General features: G+C 36.3%; 1 protein-coding gene and 1 long non-coding RNA gene across 3 annotated transcripts in view; one reads left to right on the top strand and one right to left on the bottom strand.

Annotated features, from left to right (window-relative positions):
• Positions 1 to 2539: 2539 nt before the first annotated feature.
• The window catches only part of LOC131074813 (phosphoglycerate mutase-like protein), an 89238-nt gene continuing 78535 nt past the window's right edge, over positions 2540 to 13242 (bottom strand). For both annotated transcript variants that reach the window (XM_058011505.2, XM_058011503.2), the window contains 3 exons: positions 3374 to 3418; positions 3083 to 3229; positions 2540 to 2981 (listed from right to left, as the gene is read on the bottom strand). In XM_058011505.2, the coding sequence (XP_057867488.1) occupies positions 3118 to 3229; positions 3374 to 3418 (157 nt within the window). In that variant the 3' untranslated portion in view covers positions 2540 to 2981; positions 3083 to 3117. The remainder of the gene's footprint in view (positions 2982 to 3082; positions 3230 to 3373; positions 3419 to 13242) is intronic.
• Positions 7137 to 13242, top strand: part of LOC131074814 (uncharacterized) — a 77856-nt gene continuing 71750 nt past the window's right edge. Inside the window, exon 1 of the long non-coding RNA XR_009113122.2 lies at positions 7137 to 7335. This is a non-coding gene — a long non-coding RNA (uncharacterized LOC131074814). The remainder of the gene's footprint in view (positions 7336 to 13242) is intronic.

Raw genomic sequence — 13242 nt, 5'->3', positions numbered from 1 at the left:
CCCATAACTTGATCTTTTGGCTATGGCTTTCACACTAGTATTTTTGGACATAGCAGTCTTATGTTTTGAGGAATATTTCTTTAAATTGGGGGCATTATGTCTTCCCCCTTTTGTATCTTGTGTTTTTAGTCCACTATCTTAACATTGTGAGTGTTTGAATTGCACCATACCATATGCACCGACAAAACCATCCTTCTTACATCAAGGAATCATGGCTCACCACATCCATTTCTACCTAAATTGTCTCAATTTTCTTTTAGATCCACCCCAAGTTGAATAGGCACATCTTACCCTCCCCACTCTCTTTCAATGACATTATTACCTATCTCTTTATAATGGGAGACATCGTACCTTTCCTCCTCATTGTTATTCTCACCTCACATTCAGAGAACTACTTTACTAGGGACCTAATGCATTATCTCTATCTTTATGCACATTCACGCTCTTAAAAAAAAAACTACATGGGTGTTTTTAGTCGTTGAGGGTTATACCACCATTTCCATTGCATATGTTAGGGGAAGCTTATATTTTAAGATTTATCTACAACTGATATGATTTTCACACCTTATCATTCTAGGTGTTTTATTAGCTTATTACATGATGTATTTATTAAATTATTATTTTATGTGATTTTCAAGCTTACATGCTTATCTTTAAATTAAATTTACATTTCGTGTACTACTTTTTTCACCTTCGATTCCTTGCATCCTATAGATACAAGCAATTGGAGACGACACATATTGTCACTAATATTCTTATGATTGAGATTTTCAAAAGTAATATGCTACCTAAAGAGTCATCACCATGACCAAATGGAGCATTGTCACATAGCATGACATTATCTAATTCCTATCATTTTTTGAGAAAACAATTTTTTTTAATCTTAACTTTTACTTTTCCTATTTTTAAAAAAATATATAATTAACTCCCATTTCCCCCTAGTTCTCAATTGTGAGATAGAAGCTACTCATTGCACATTTTCCCTCTATTTTACAATTTCCATGGAGCATACCCGATAAAAGATGAACTTAAATGATGTCATTTAGGGTCCACTACTTTACGTCCCAAGGTATTCTTTTTTATGTTTGAATCCTTAACATGCATGTTTTTGGCTACTATCTACATTATCATTTTAGGATTGGCATGCACCTCATAGTTGACGCAAAATGTAATGGTGAAATTTACATACCTATGCCAATTCCCATTGGTTAATTTTTTCCATTTTGAGAGAATGACTCAATATGCCAATTCTCATTGGCTAATTTTTTCCATTTTGAGAGAATGACTCAATACATTTACATATCAACAAGTGGCACAATCTACTGAGAAATTGGATACACTCCCCTAACTTTCACCTTTATTATTATACACATTCTATACACTTATCTATATCTTATCTATTTCTTTAAACATCTCCATGCAATCCAAATTTTATTATAGCATCCATGATCCAAACATTTAATCATGCACAAAATTTTATTGTTCTATCATCTAAGGTCATTCTCATGGGTGTAGATTGATCCCTTGTACATAGATCTAACCCAAATTCTAAAAAAGTTTTTAAAAAAAATCAAAATTGTTTCTCTTCTCCATTCGACTAGCCATTATGAGTTGACCAAACACATTCATGCAATTTATTGTTATCATTATATACAACAATATTCAATTATATTCATTTTACATGCTCCCATATTTAAACATCATCTCTCATCCTTAAGTATTTAAGGAGCCATCATTAGAACACTTCAATTTGACAACTAAAATGAATTAAAATCTACATGGTCATTTTGGGGCATTGCTTGTTGTCTACCTATCATTTGTATGATTGTAAAGTTGGTTGCTTCAAGGGATTGGCCTATGACAACGTGTCCTCTAGTGATTTTGAGAACCCTATAAAAAGGTGGTCATAAATAATGCTGGTCTTTAGAGCAAGGCAAAAAATCAATGAATGCAACAAATTAGAGAGCATAGGCACACAACTAGTAGGATTGGATTTGCATATAAGAGGAGATATCTACAAACATGTAAATGATATATAGGTACAAACTCAACATATGTAGAGACATAAATCTTACATAGATTCTAGGATGAAGCATATGCAAAAAAGATCCACTTTTAATTTTGAGATAACTAGATTCATGATTTCCATCAAAATTATTAGAACAAAAATCCACTAATCTTCATATTCATTTTTCTAAATAACATTTAAGTTTTATCTATCACTCTTACAACTTTTATTTATTTATTAACATGTTTCCATTTAATTAGATTACCCATATAACATTGTGTATTGTATTATCTTATATAGCTTCTACGTCAAAAGCAATTTTTTTTTAAAATCAAAGATGTAATAATATGCAATCTTACGAGATGATTATAAAGATATTTTTTTGTATTGTAGAAGATATGAACTCAACGCCATCTAAATGCCAAAAACATAAACTTTTCCATTAAATCAAGCACTCTTGAATTGATGATTATAAAATTGAGTCTCATTGAAACTTGTGATATTGAGAATTTTACTTACCAAAAAAAGTACTGAATTTTGAAATTGCCTCTCAAATTGAAGGTTAAAATCAATAGTAGATCTCTTTCCATATATATGTAATAACAATAGTGCAATAGTATTATCACATAAATATTAATAATAAATAAGAAGAAGAAGAACAGCTTACGAGGTGCTTATTTAATCTTAAAATTAAAAACTTGCGTCCACGAGTTAAAGGCCGGTCATCACAAATATGGCTATGATTTTATTTTTTTAAAGAACAGATTTTAATTTGTGCTTTCCTTCTCCTTTGTGTCGAATTTGGCTGCGCATCTGCATTACAGCAATTTGATTTAATCACAATTAAAAAATGTCAAGAGTTCTTTGCCTCTCAACACTGGTAAGTCTTCTTCCAGCCAAAGTATTCCTTCTCTTGGTTTTTTTTTGTGTTCAACAAGTGGCATATATGTTGGTACCAATCTGTTCATGCAAACTATAAAGCATCTAGTATAAAAAACACTTCTTGATAAATGTGAACGAACTATGTTGTCTGCAACAGAAAAAAATCATTTTGATGGAGTTCTGAGTGCTTGAAATTTTTTTTTTGTAGTATTCTGATTATTTTGAAGCTAGGTATGTTCATTCTCCATATTCTTTTCACCATCATCGTGATTAGGGACATCAGGAACAGGAGGAATGTGCCCTGAAAAATTTGTTACAGGCACGCTAGTACCAATGGCACTGTAAATCACATAAGAGTTGAATGTTAGAAGTTTGAACACTGTAATGCCATAAAACATGACAATTTATCAGCAGGAACCACAAAGTGCCTAAATTAATGACTTAATAAAATTCTGAGACAAGAAATAGAAAAGTTCTTGTCACCTTCTGTCCGAGACAACAAATGATCGAAGTTCACAATTAGCAAATCTGCATGAATTGTAAGTAGATTCAGAAATTATAAATTAAAAGAATCAATTAAACAATATATTGCCCAGAAAGAATTCACTGACAAGTGTTATAATAACTAGTTTAAAATTAATCTCAAGAAGCAAGATTTACAAATAATAATATTACAATTAGCATTAGTTGTAGCCGTGTGGCTATAATAGAATAGCTAAATATAAAACTCCTGCCTATGGAAGATACCAAGTTTGTTGCATATGGACTAAAGCTACCAATAGTCCGAGACATGTTTGTAAATCAATCTTGTAGAATAAGAGTATATAAGCAATAACATAAAAAAAATTTGCTATTTCCTTGTTACTGGAAAACGATTGAGGTGCATTTGTTAATAAACTTAGTCATTACTGAAGTCCTTTAAATATTTGAGAAAATGTGTCTAGGAATTCTCTGGAGCATGTTATTTGCTAGTGAGTGAAAAAGAGTAGAGATATTAATAGCAAGAAAGAAGAAAGTATTAGGCACTCGATTTAGATAAAGAGATCATGGGGGATTGAGAGAATAGATCATTTAATGGTGATATGATCTCCTTGCATGATGTAATCGTCCAAAGTGAGAGGAAAACAACTAAGAAAATTCAGAGATCCGGCTATGATAGCACAAGCAATACATGGTTTAAATCAGGCAAGGCACAACAGGATGAAAGAATCTTTTCAAGTCATAATTGGATTTCAATCAATTCTCCATTCAATATCTTCCAAGCCAAATTCTTCCGAAGGAAAGATGAATCCCTTTGCTATCAAGTAAGAAATAACTTGTGAGCACTATGGGAAATGTATGGAGAGCTAAGTCCCAATATCCATAATGATTTGTCTTTTTTGGGACTCTTGTGATTCAAGAATGAGGGAAGAACTAAGGAGAGAAAGAAGATTTCAACAAAAGATTCGTTCAGAGGTGTCATTAGCTTATTTTATTCCTGTAGGCTGATTCGGAGAATTAAATAAGAAAATATTTTTAATTAATTAATTTTATGAAGTGACCAAGTTAAAAGACAAAAATAAAATAAAGTCACTTTATGGGCCAAAAGTGATTATAATATTAAAGGTGAATAGTGTATCTTATTTTTTAGATTAATAGAATTGGGCTGCCTATTCATAAAAAAAAAATAAAAACTTCTGGAAGTTCCTAGGGAAGATATCAAAGAGGAATGAAATGCTCATTTGCACATTTGGACTACAAATTCATCTACAAACCCTAGGACAAAAATGCTAGAGGTATTTGGCTTGGGAGATGAAAGATTTCTTCCTAATCAAATCTATGGTAGATTAACTCAGGATTGGCATTTGTGCTTAAATGGATGAACAAGGAACTTGGCTGCAATTGCCGGCTTTGGATTTTCATATACAAATTTATTGAGATTTGTAGACAAATAATAAATTTGTCATCGTGGTGTGTACAAGTAGTGAAACAACAGAAATTAATAAGTGGTGTACCAATGAATCATCAATCAAAGGTTACTGTTATGTGTGTGCTGTGGAGGAGATGAATTGAATTTTTAATAATTTAAGAAGTTGCTGAGACTTTGCCCAGTCGTACCCCTTCCTCTCTAATCTCGCTATGGAAGGTGCCGTACATTTAAGAACTCCCCATGAAAGAGTCGATTGCTTGAAGAGGAGGCTTTAAAGCCTTAAAACATAGTAACTGCAGCCTTTGGAGTTCTTTATGGCCAGTATAGTCTTCTTAAGGGAGCCGCTACTGTAGATTATGCTGCCATACATGAATATGAGGTGCCGTACTAGGGGGAAAGGGGGTTATTAAGCTCAAAGCAGGTTGTAAAAAGGTTGCTGATTGGAGTTGGACTATCCCAAGTCCAGGTTAGCACTTAACTTGCATATATTGAATTTCCGTTAATGATATTTCTGCTGTATAAAAAAAAATGTGTATGTCATTTTCAACAGCAATAAACGAAGTTTAAAATAATTTTCTGTTGACAGTTTTATTCATTGATTTCTGTATGAAATGAGTTGCCACAATTATGAAGATTTGAAGATTGATGCTATGGTGGTAATTTAAATATATCTTTGCCAAAACAAGTGAAAAACTACTTCACATCAGCCTATTGCAAACTGTTTGATGAAATGTCTACATAAGTAAAGTGTGAGAAAATTGCGAAAAATTCTGGTTTGGAAACTTAGTTCCGACCAGTCCTATTTACAATGGATCTAACAAATGTTAGCTTAGATCATATTTACAGAAATTGGACAACAGCTTCTCCTTGAATCCGATGTTTGAAGAAGAAGCAATCAAAGTTTGCAACCCTCCATTAATAGCGAGTAGCTTACAAGTGGTGGTATCATGGAATGCTCACTCAACGATGTAATTCCACCTTGGACAAATTTAGTCAAATAAGGGAATTGACACAACTTAAACAATAAACACCAATGAATAGTTATGTAACATAATTTTGAAGGCTTTTAGTGATGGTTTCCAATTGTCGAAAAGGAGGCTCATAAGTTCTATTTATGAAAGGATTAATTGAGTCATTTAGAAGGTTGCTTAGGGATTTTGAATCGCAATTTTTACAACAGATTTCTAAGAGAGCTTTGAGTTTGGAAATTTTGATTCCAAAGAACGAATTTCACACCAATGCACCAACTTTTGATCTCAAAAGAAAACGGTTCAGAAGAGTACTCCCAAGGATCAAATAAAGAGATCCAACAAAGAATATGACTCCAAGAATGAGCTTCAAAGGAAGAAGTTGTATTTCTCTTGCAAGGAACCATGGGAGGCTACCATGCGAGTGACTCGTCTACTGAACTGACTCTCTACTATTGCCCTTGAATAGAGGTATTCAACACATGAGAGAGCTTGAGATGGGGTCTAAGATCATCATCACCACTCCTTACTATCACCCCCAACAACACAAGGAAGAGAGAGAAGGCAAATAAGGAACTCTTAGATTTGGGGCACATTCAACCAAGTTCAAGCCAATTTGATTCGTTAGTGGTTTTGGTGAAAATTAAGGATGACTCAATGGAGATGTGCATTGACTATAGAGCTTGCAATAAGAAGATAATCAAGAATAAGCATCCCATATTTGGGATTGATGAATGCATACATGAGATTCATGGGTGGTTTATTTCTCCAAGATTGATCTTCATCCAGGTAATCACCAAATCAAGATAAGAAAAGATGCTCATAAAACAACTTTTAGATGTTACTATGGGCATTATGAGATTCTTGCCATGCATTTTGATTTGATGAATGCACCAACCACCTTTCAATCTCCCATAAGTCAAATATTTATTTAGCAATTGAGAAAGTTGGTGCTAGTACCCTTGGTGACATTCTTGTTTATAGCAAAACTTGGAAAGATCACTTAAGACAATAGATGAGTTACTTGGCATATTAGGCGAAATGGGATTGGAATGACAAAAATCTTATATTTGGGACAAATAATGAGTGTTGTGTTTAAGTGGATTAAAAAAATACAACCTATTCTAGATTGGCCTCCGTTGATAACACTTACACAATTAAGAGGTTTCTTTGATCTTTGTAGCTATTATAGAAGGCTTGCTAAGTGTTTTTTTCAAAGTGAATGGCTCCATAGGTAGACTTGACAAGAAAGGGAGCTTGTTCATGGATAGATATGGCACAATAAAATTTTCATAAGATCACATAGATAATGAGTTCATACCTTGTTTTGACTATTCCTACTTTCTCACTTTCTTTTGTTTTAGGAGGCGAGCTTATAGAAAAGGAATTGGAGCAATCTCGGTGCTAAACAAGCATCTATAGCATTTGAGAGCCAAAAGCTAAAAGGAATTGAAAGGAGATTCTTGATCTATGATAAAGGAGATGTCAATGATCATGCTTGCCTTGACCAAGTTTAAACAATATCTTGTATGTGGAAGATTTGTGGTCAAAACATATCACAACTTGAGGTATTTTCTTAACCAAAGAGACTTGAATGATAGGCAACAGAAATTGGTATGTGAATATCAAGCTTATGATTTAAAAAAAATATATGTTAAAGGTAAGGGTAATGTTGTTCACTTGTTGTTGATATGCTTTCTAGCAAATATACTTTATGTTTTATTTCAATTATTTTTGCTGATTGAAAAATTAATATTATGACTGAGTACGTTAAGAATACTTTTTCTATAACGTCATTGATGGGTTAGTGAAGGATGACAATTATACCATAAAGGAAGGCCTCATTTTCTAAAAGAAAAGAATCTTCCTAATTCTTAATTCCGAAATGGAGAAGATTTTAAGAGCTTTCCAAGAGACTCCTTGCAAGGCATGCGGGGGTACCACAAGATTTATCAACAAATTAGGGAACGATTTTCATGGAAGGACTTAATCAAGCATATTGGAAGGCATTCTTGCCAATAGAATAAAGTGGAACACACTTATGACAAATGTTTGCAGTCCTTGCCTAACCCAAATCAGAAGTGGAAAAACATTTCTATAAATTTTATCATAGATCTACCTGAAGTTCAATGTAAAGGTTGTTTTTATCACAGGTCTAACTTAAGTACAATGTAAAGATTGGTTTTATATTGTTGTGAATAGACTAACCAAATATGTGCATTTTTAATGCTATTTCTTCGAACTTTAAAGCTTTCAAAGTGGCTAACCTACTTTTCAAAGAAGTATTTAGATATCATGGATTACCTAAAAATATTGTGTGATAGGGATAGCAAATTTCTTAGTGCTTTTTGGTAGCAATTATTTTGATTGACAAATAGAAAACACACACCAAATGCAAGTAACCATTTGCGAACCAATGGATAGATAGAAATTGCAAACAAATGGGTCAAAGGCAATTTGAGGAACTACATTTTGTGTTAATGTTTTGTAGCTTTGGTCAGATTATTCTAACTGATGAAATCAAATGCTTAATTGGCCTATCGGCCTTAAGCATTTGATATCTATCCTTCACAAGTATTAATCAAATTATTTGCTTTATGTGTTTAATAAGATTCTTGCTTTAATTATTAATCTATGAAATATGATTGTAAATTAATTATATGTATGTATTTAATAATGTATATTTATACATTATTAAATACATACATATAATTAAATTGATTATATTAATCATATTTAATCATATGTATATTGATATTGAGTATCGATCAGATTATATATTCTAAGCGAATCATATTATTAAAGTGTATTGGAATCAAATGCAAATTGGAATCGATAACAATCGATTAACCTTTGTTATGTATCGGCGTGACTATCACAGCTGATAAGACATATCTACGTAGCTACATGTCTCCCTCTATATGTAGAGGTGGTCAATCGGTAATTGTGAACACACAGAAATATTAAGTGTTGAAACAAGCCCGACTGCCACCTTCATCACAGCAGCCTGTATGCTGGTAAAATCAATAAGTAATATATCGATTGTTTCTTTGTTTAAAACAACACTTGTAGAGAGATCGATATTATTATAAATCTATCACTGGAACAGCAGCTCATATTATAATAAATCAATATTCTTAGTGATTGATAATACTGTAATAAGACTTGGAGATTACATTCTTAAATTTAAAATATCCTATATTCAAATCTGATAAAACTTCAACATTTTGGACTAACAATGGCTTTGGTCAAATGGTTGTGTTTGGACAAATATTGTTACTGCACATCCTACCACATGCCAATAGGCATGTCTCCATTTATGACACTTTATGGATATGAGGTTGACTTTTGTTGATTTGGTGTTTGTAGATAGAAAGCTGCCAGCTGCTACTGACTTGGTCAATCATAGTCAAAACATTTTGAGGACATTCAAGGATCACCTTCAACAAGTACATAACATGCAGAAGCTCTATGCCAATTGGAACTAGATGGAGAGGACATTCGAGATTGAAGATTTGATGGTCCTAAGGTTGCAATCATATAAGTAGTTTTCCATCAAGAAGAAGGGATTTGAGAAGTTGAAGCCCAAGTCCCATGGATTATACATATTGTGAGTACTAGAATGAGGAGAAGGATGTGTGCTTGAGGACGTAGATTGGTGTAAAGTTGGAGAGATTGCTTATGAATTGGAGTTGTTAGAATACAACAAGATTCGTAATGTTTTTCATGTTTCATGCCTCAAAAGGGCACTTGGACAACACATTAGCCCTTCAACGGAGTTACCTCTCTTAGGTGATGAGAGAAAGCTAATCTTGATTTCGGAGGTCATCATTGACACCTAAGAGAAATTGAGGAATAGGAATATCACTGAATAGTTAGTGCAATGGAAGAACCTTCCTAGAAAAGATGCCAAGTGGGAAGATGTGGGAATCTTTGAGCATCCAAATTTGTGATTGCTTGGGGATGAGAAATATTGGGGAGGGTGGACTATCATAACCTCTTCCTTGGGTTGAAGGCTTTGTTTATTTTGGGGTCCAATCATTCCATTATTTGGGTGATTCTATTGTTTCTTTATTAGGCTGTCTAAATGAGACCTTATGGCCTATGTATTTGATTATTAAAAAACTATTTATTTCATTATTTTTTTTGGGGGGGGGGAGGCGGGCGGGGGGTGGGGATGAACAATGATTAAGGACCCAATTTGTAGCACTTATAAATTAAAGGCCAAAGCTAGTGCCCTCCTTTCACTATCCATTGTTATCATTTGCAAATTGAAAATTTCAAAATTGTGCAAACAAGGACGAAACCCCTTTGTTGCGAATTCCAAAGAATGAAAAATCTCACATCCGGTTGGAGCAATTCTCCTTCAAGGATCATGATTTTATTCATTGCTTCAGTTGGAAACATTTACAATGTGCAAGAAAATTTGTGTTTGAATAAAATATTGCATTTTTTACTGGTTTATCAACAATGCCTAATTTGAGGGTTATATAGTGATTTACTTGTGTTGGCAGGTACTTTTTTTTGTAGGGTTGATTGACTCCTACAGCCACCAACTTAATCCTAAAACCTAGCATTGGCCATTTAGGGGCCGATTGCTTATTTTGGGGATTTGGGAAGGTTGCTGCATTTATAGTAGTGTTTGATTTGAATTTTCATGGGCTACCACAAGTATAAACCTAGTTGCTTGCGTTGAAGGTTGCTTACATAATTGGATTAGGTCATTGGTGACTGTCATACTTTTGTTTCAGTTTGTACCGAGGTAACTCATTAGTTTTATCCCAAACCTGGTCGCCGAATCTATGAGTAGGTCACCATTTATTTCTAGCAAAAGTTATTATTTTCTTAGTGCCAAACTATAGGGTTCAAACAAAGCTATTGATGCTTATTACTGCTGATTTTTTTTTTCAATCAATTGCCACTGCTGATTAGGGTTCTTAAGTCTAAATTTGACTATCATTGGGTCCAAACTATGTTGGCGGCAATATTGTACACGGAAATAAAACTAGTTAATTAAGTTGTAATTGTGTTGGTTAGTTGGCAACTGAGGGGTGGCAGTTGCGGTGCGACGGTTGGTGCTCGCACCCCCTCGGTATCTTTATCTACTTTCGAATGTAACTTGGGAAAGGACAATTATGAATGGAATGACATCTCTTATACTTGTCTGATAGCTATGGCGTTATTATTATGCATCACGTGCTTTATGTTTTAAGTTATTCACCCAAGAGGGTAAACATTTGGTGTCGTTGCCTAGACGTACTCGGGAACGGAAGACGTGGATGGCACATGGACACGATGGGCCTACCTGTTGGTGAGGTAAACCTAGAGGCCGACGACGCGCAAACAGAACTCTACCTAGGAGAAGACACCGCAACGAGAGAATTTTCAATTTTGCTCTAGGTAGCCATCCAAACCTACGTCCAACGAGAGGCGACGGAGGCGAAAATCCCACCAAGTGCCGTGTGGACAGCGCTGGAGGTTAGCCCGACAGTAAATCGGTTGATGAACCACCTCCCCCGGTTGCTTGCACAGGCATCGTGGCACAACAAGCTCGCCTGGAGGAGATTGCCCAGGAAGAGCGACGCCAACAAATCCTTCAATAGTACGAAAAAAGCAGCCGACGGGAGGCGGAACGGGATGGCGCCAAGCCAGGAGGGAATTGAAACTTGAACTTTCTATATTCAAATAAAAGTGTCATTGACACGAGTTGTATCTGACGAAATGAATTAATAAAGAGGTGCTTTGGTTTATGTATTGTGAATTATGGAAATGTGCGGCAATTAATGCCCAACCTATTGAATAAAGATAGAAATAAAAAAACAAAAAACAGACGAAGAGAAAAAAAAGGAGAGACACGCACAGCAACGCAGCCATAAACGCAACACTGCACAAACAAACACAGCCGTATGGTGGACGTGCGGTGGCACCACCGACGGTGGACACCATCGTCGTGCGGTGGACACCGCCGCGGGATAAAACCGCACAAGGCCGCGCAAACCAAAAAATAAAAATAAAAAGAAAGACAAAGCCCGTACAGCCCCGCACAACCCCACACAGCCCTGCACACGCTCGCACCAGCATAAAACCACGTAGCCGGCCCAGTCCACACACGCAGCCGCATCAGCATAGCAGGCAACCGCACGAGGAAGCACCGTATGGTGACACCGTACGCCTACAACAGCCCGAGAAAAGGCACGGGGTTATTAATTTAGCCCTATTCTTTTTTTAGAAACGCAACAAACGGGTTTTGGTTTTTAGAAAGGTTATAAAAGCAGAATTGAAGAAGTAATCTGGGACTAATGGACACAAACAGGAACAAGGCAGATTGGCGAAAACGGTTGCAGCCGTTAGAAGACAAGTTGCAGGGAGGGCAAAAAAGAAGCAAGTGCAGACACAGGTAAATGGGTTTTGCCATCTGGGGTGCGTATTGCAGGCAGCCTCGGGATGGGCAGCAGTCAAAAAAGCAAGAAGCATCGTCCCAAACCCTTGGCGACAAAGGACAGGGATGAAATAACGACAGATAATATTATGTTCGAAGGTCTGAATGGAATAGACTGTCGGAACTGGTGGGCGAAGACACCTCATGATGATCTGATAAAGAAAAGCCTTCGCTAGGCACAAGTACACTGGGCCGTGCAGATGCCAGTTTTTTCTATAAAGGACTTTGAGGTGGTTTTGCGTGCCATGATTGGCAGCTATGACATACATCGCCACTAGTCGGTATTTGATTATCAACACCAGAGGAGAACAGTGTCATTCACGGCAGGCGAGTTCACCAGGGTGTTTGGCATACCGGGGGTGAAAGGGAAAAAAATAGACACTTCATAGAAAATATCTCCAGAAAATCGTGCCACATTGCTGCAGTTGATGTTGCGCGATAACCTAACCTAGGGAGAAAAAGACAGCCTCAAGAGTGCAGGCAAGAGTCACGGGGTAAAGAAAACATTTTTCGCCAAGGGAGTATGGCGATGCCTGTTGTCCGTGGTGAAGAGTCGCCTCACAGGTGCCAGCCGCGGGTCGGACATAGCCATCGCACAAATAGCGTTGATGAATGGGCTACATAACGGTGTGGTGTATGATTGGGCATCGCTATTGGCGGATAGGATGGACGAGTTCATGACGCTGCAATACAAGAAGTTTTACATGCCGCACCACGCCATTGGGTTATTCCTGGATGCAGTTCGCACACAGATCACCTCGGGCTCACAACCATTGGAGCCACAAGGATGGGTCGCACCAGACCAGCCGCCCATATTTTATTGGTCTCACTTGGACGTCTTGGCACATGGCGCCGAGGCATGTCTGGGCACAAAAAGAAAGAAGGTCACCATGTCCGACACCGAGTCCGACACAGATGAGTCCGACGCAAAGGAGGATGCCGATAGCGGCAGGGAGGAATCTGCAAACACCTCCCAGGTGAGCGGAGGGAGCTTCCGATTGGCAGGAAGAGGAGGCGACCAGTTGCCTGAAGAGGA

This window comes from Cryptomeria japonica, chromosome 6 (assembly GCF_030272615.1).
Source record: "Cryptomeria japonica chromosome 6, Sugi_1.0, whole genome shotgun sequence".
In the NCBI taxonomy this organism is placed as follows: Eukaryota; Viridiplantae; Streptophyta; class Pinopsida; order Cupressales; family Cupressaceae; genus Cryptomeria; species Cryptomeria japonica.
The sequence above is the reverse complement of the archived record's forward strand: the minus strand, read 5'-3'. Positions and strand labels throughout refer to the sequence as shown.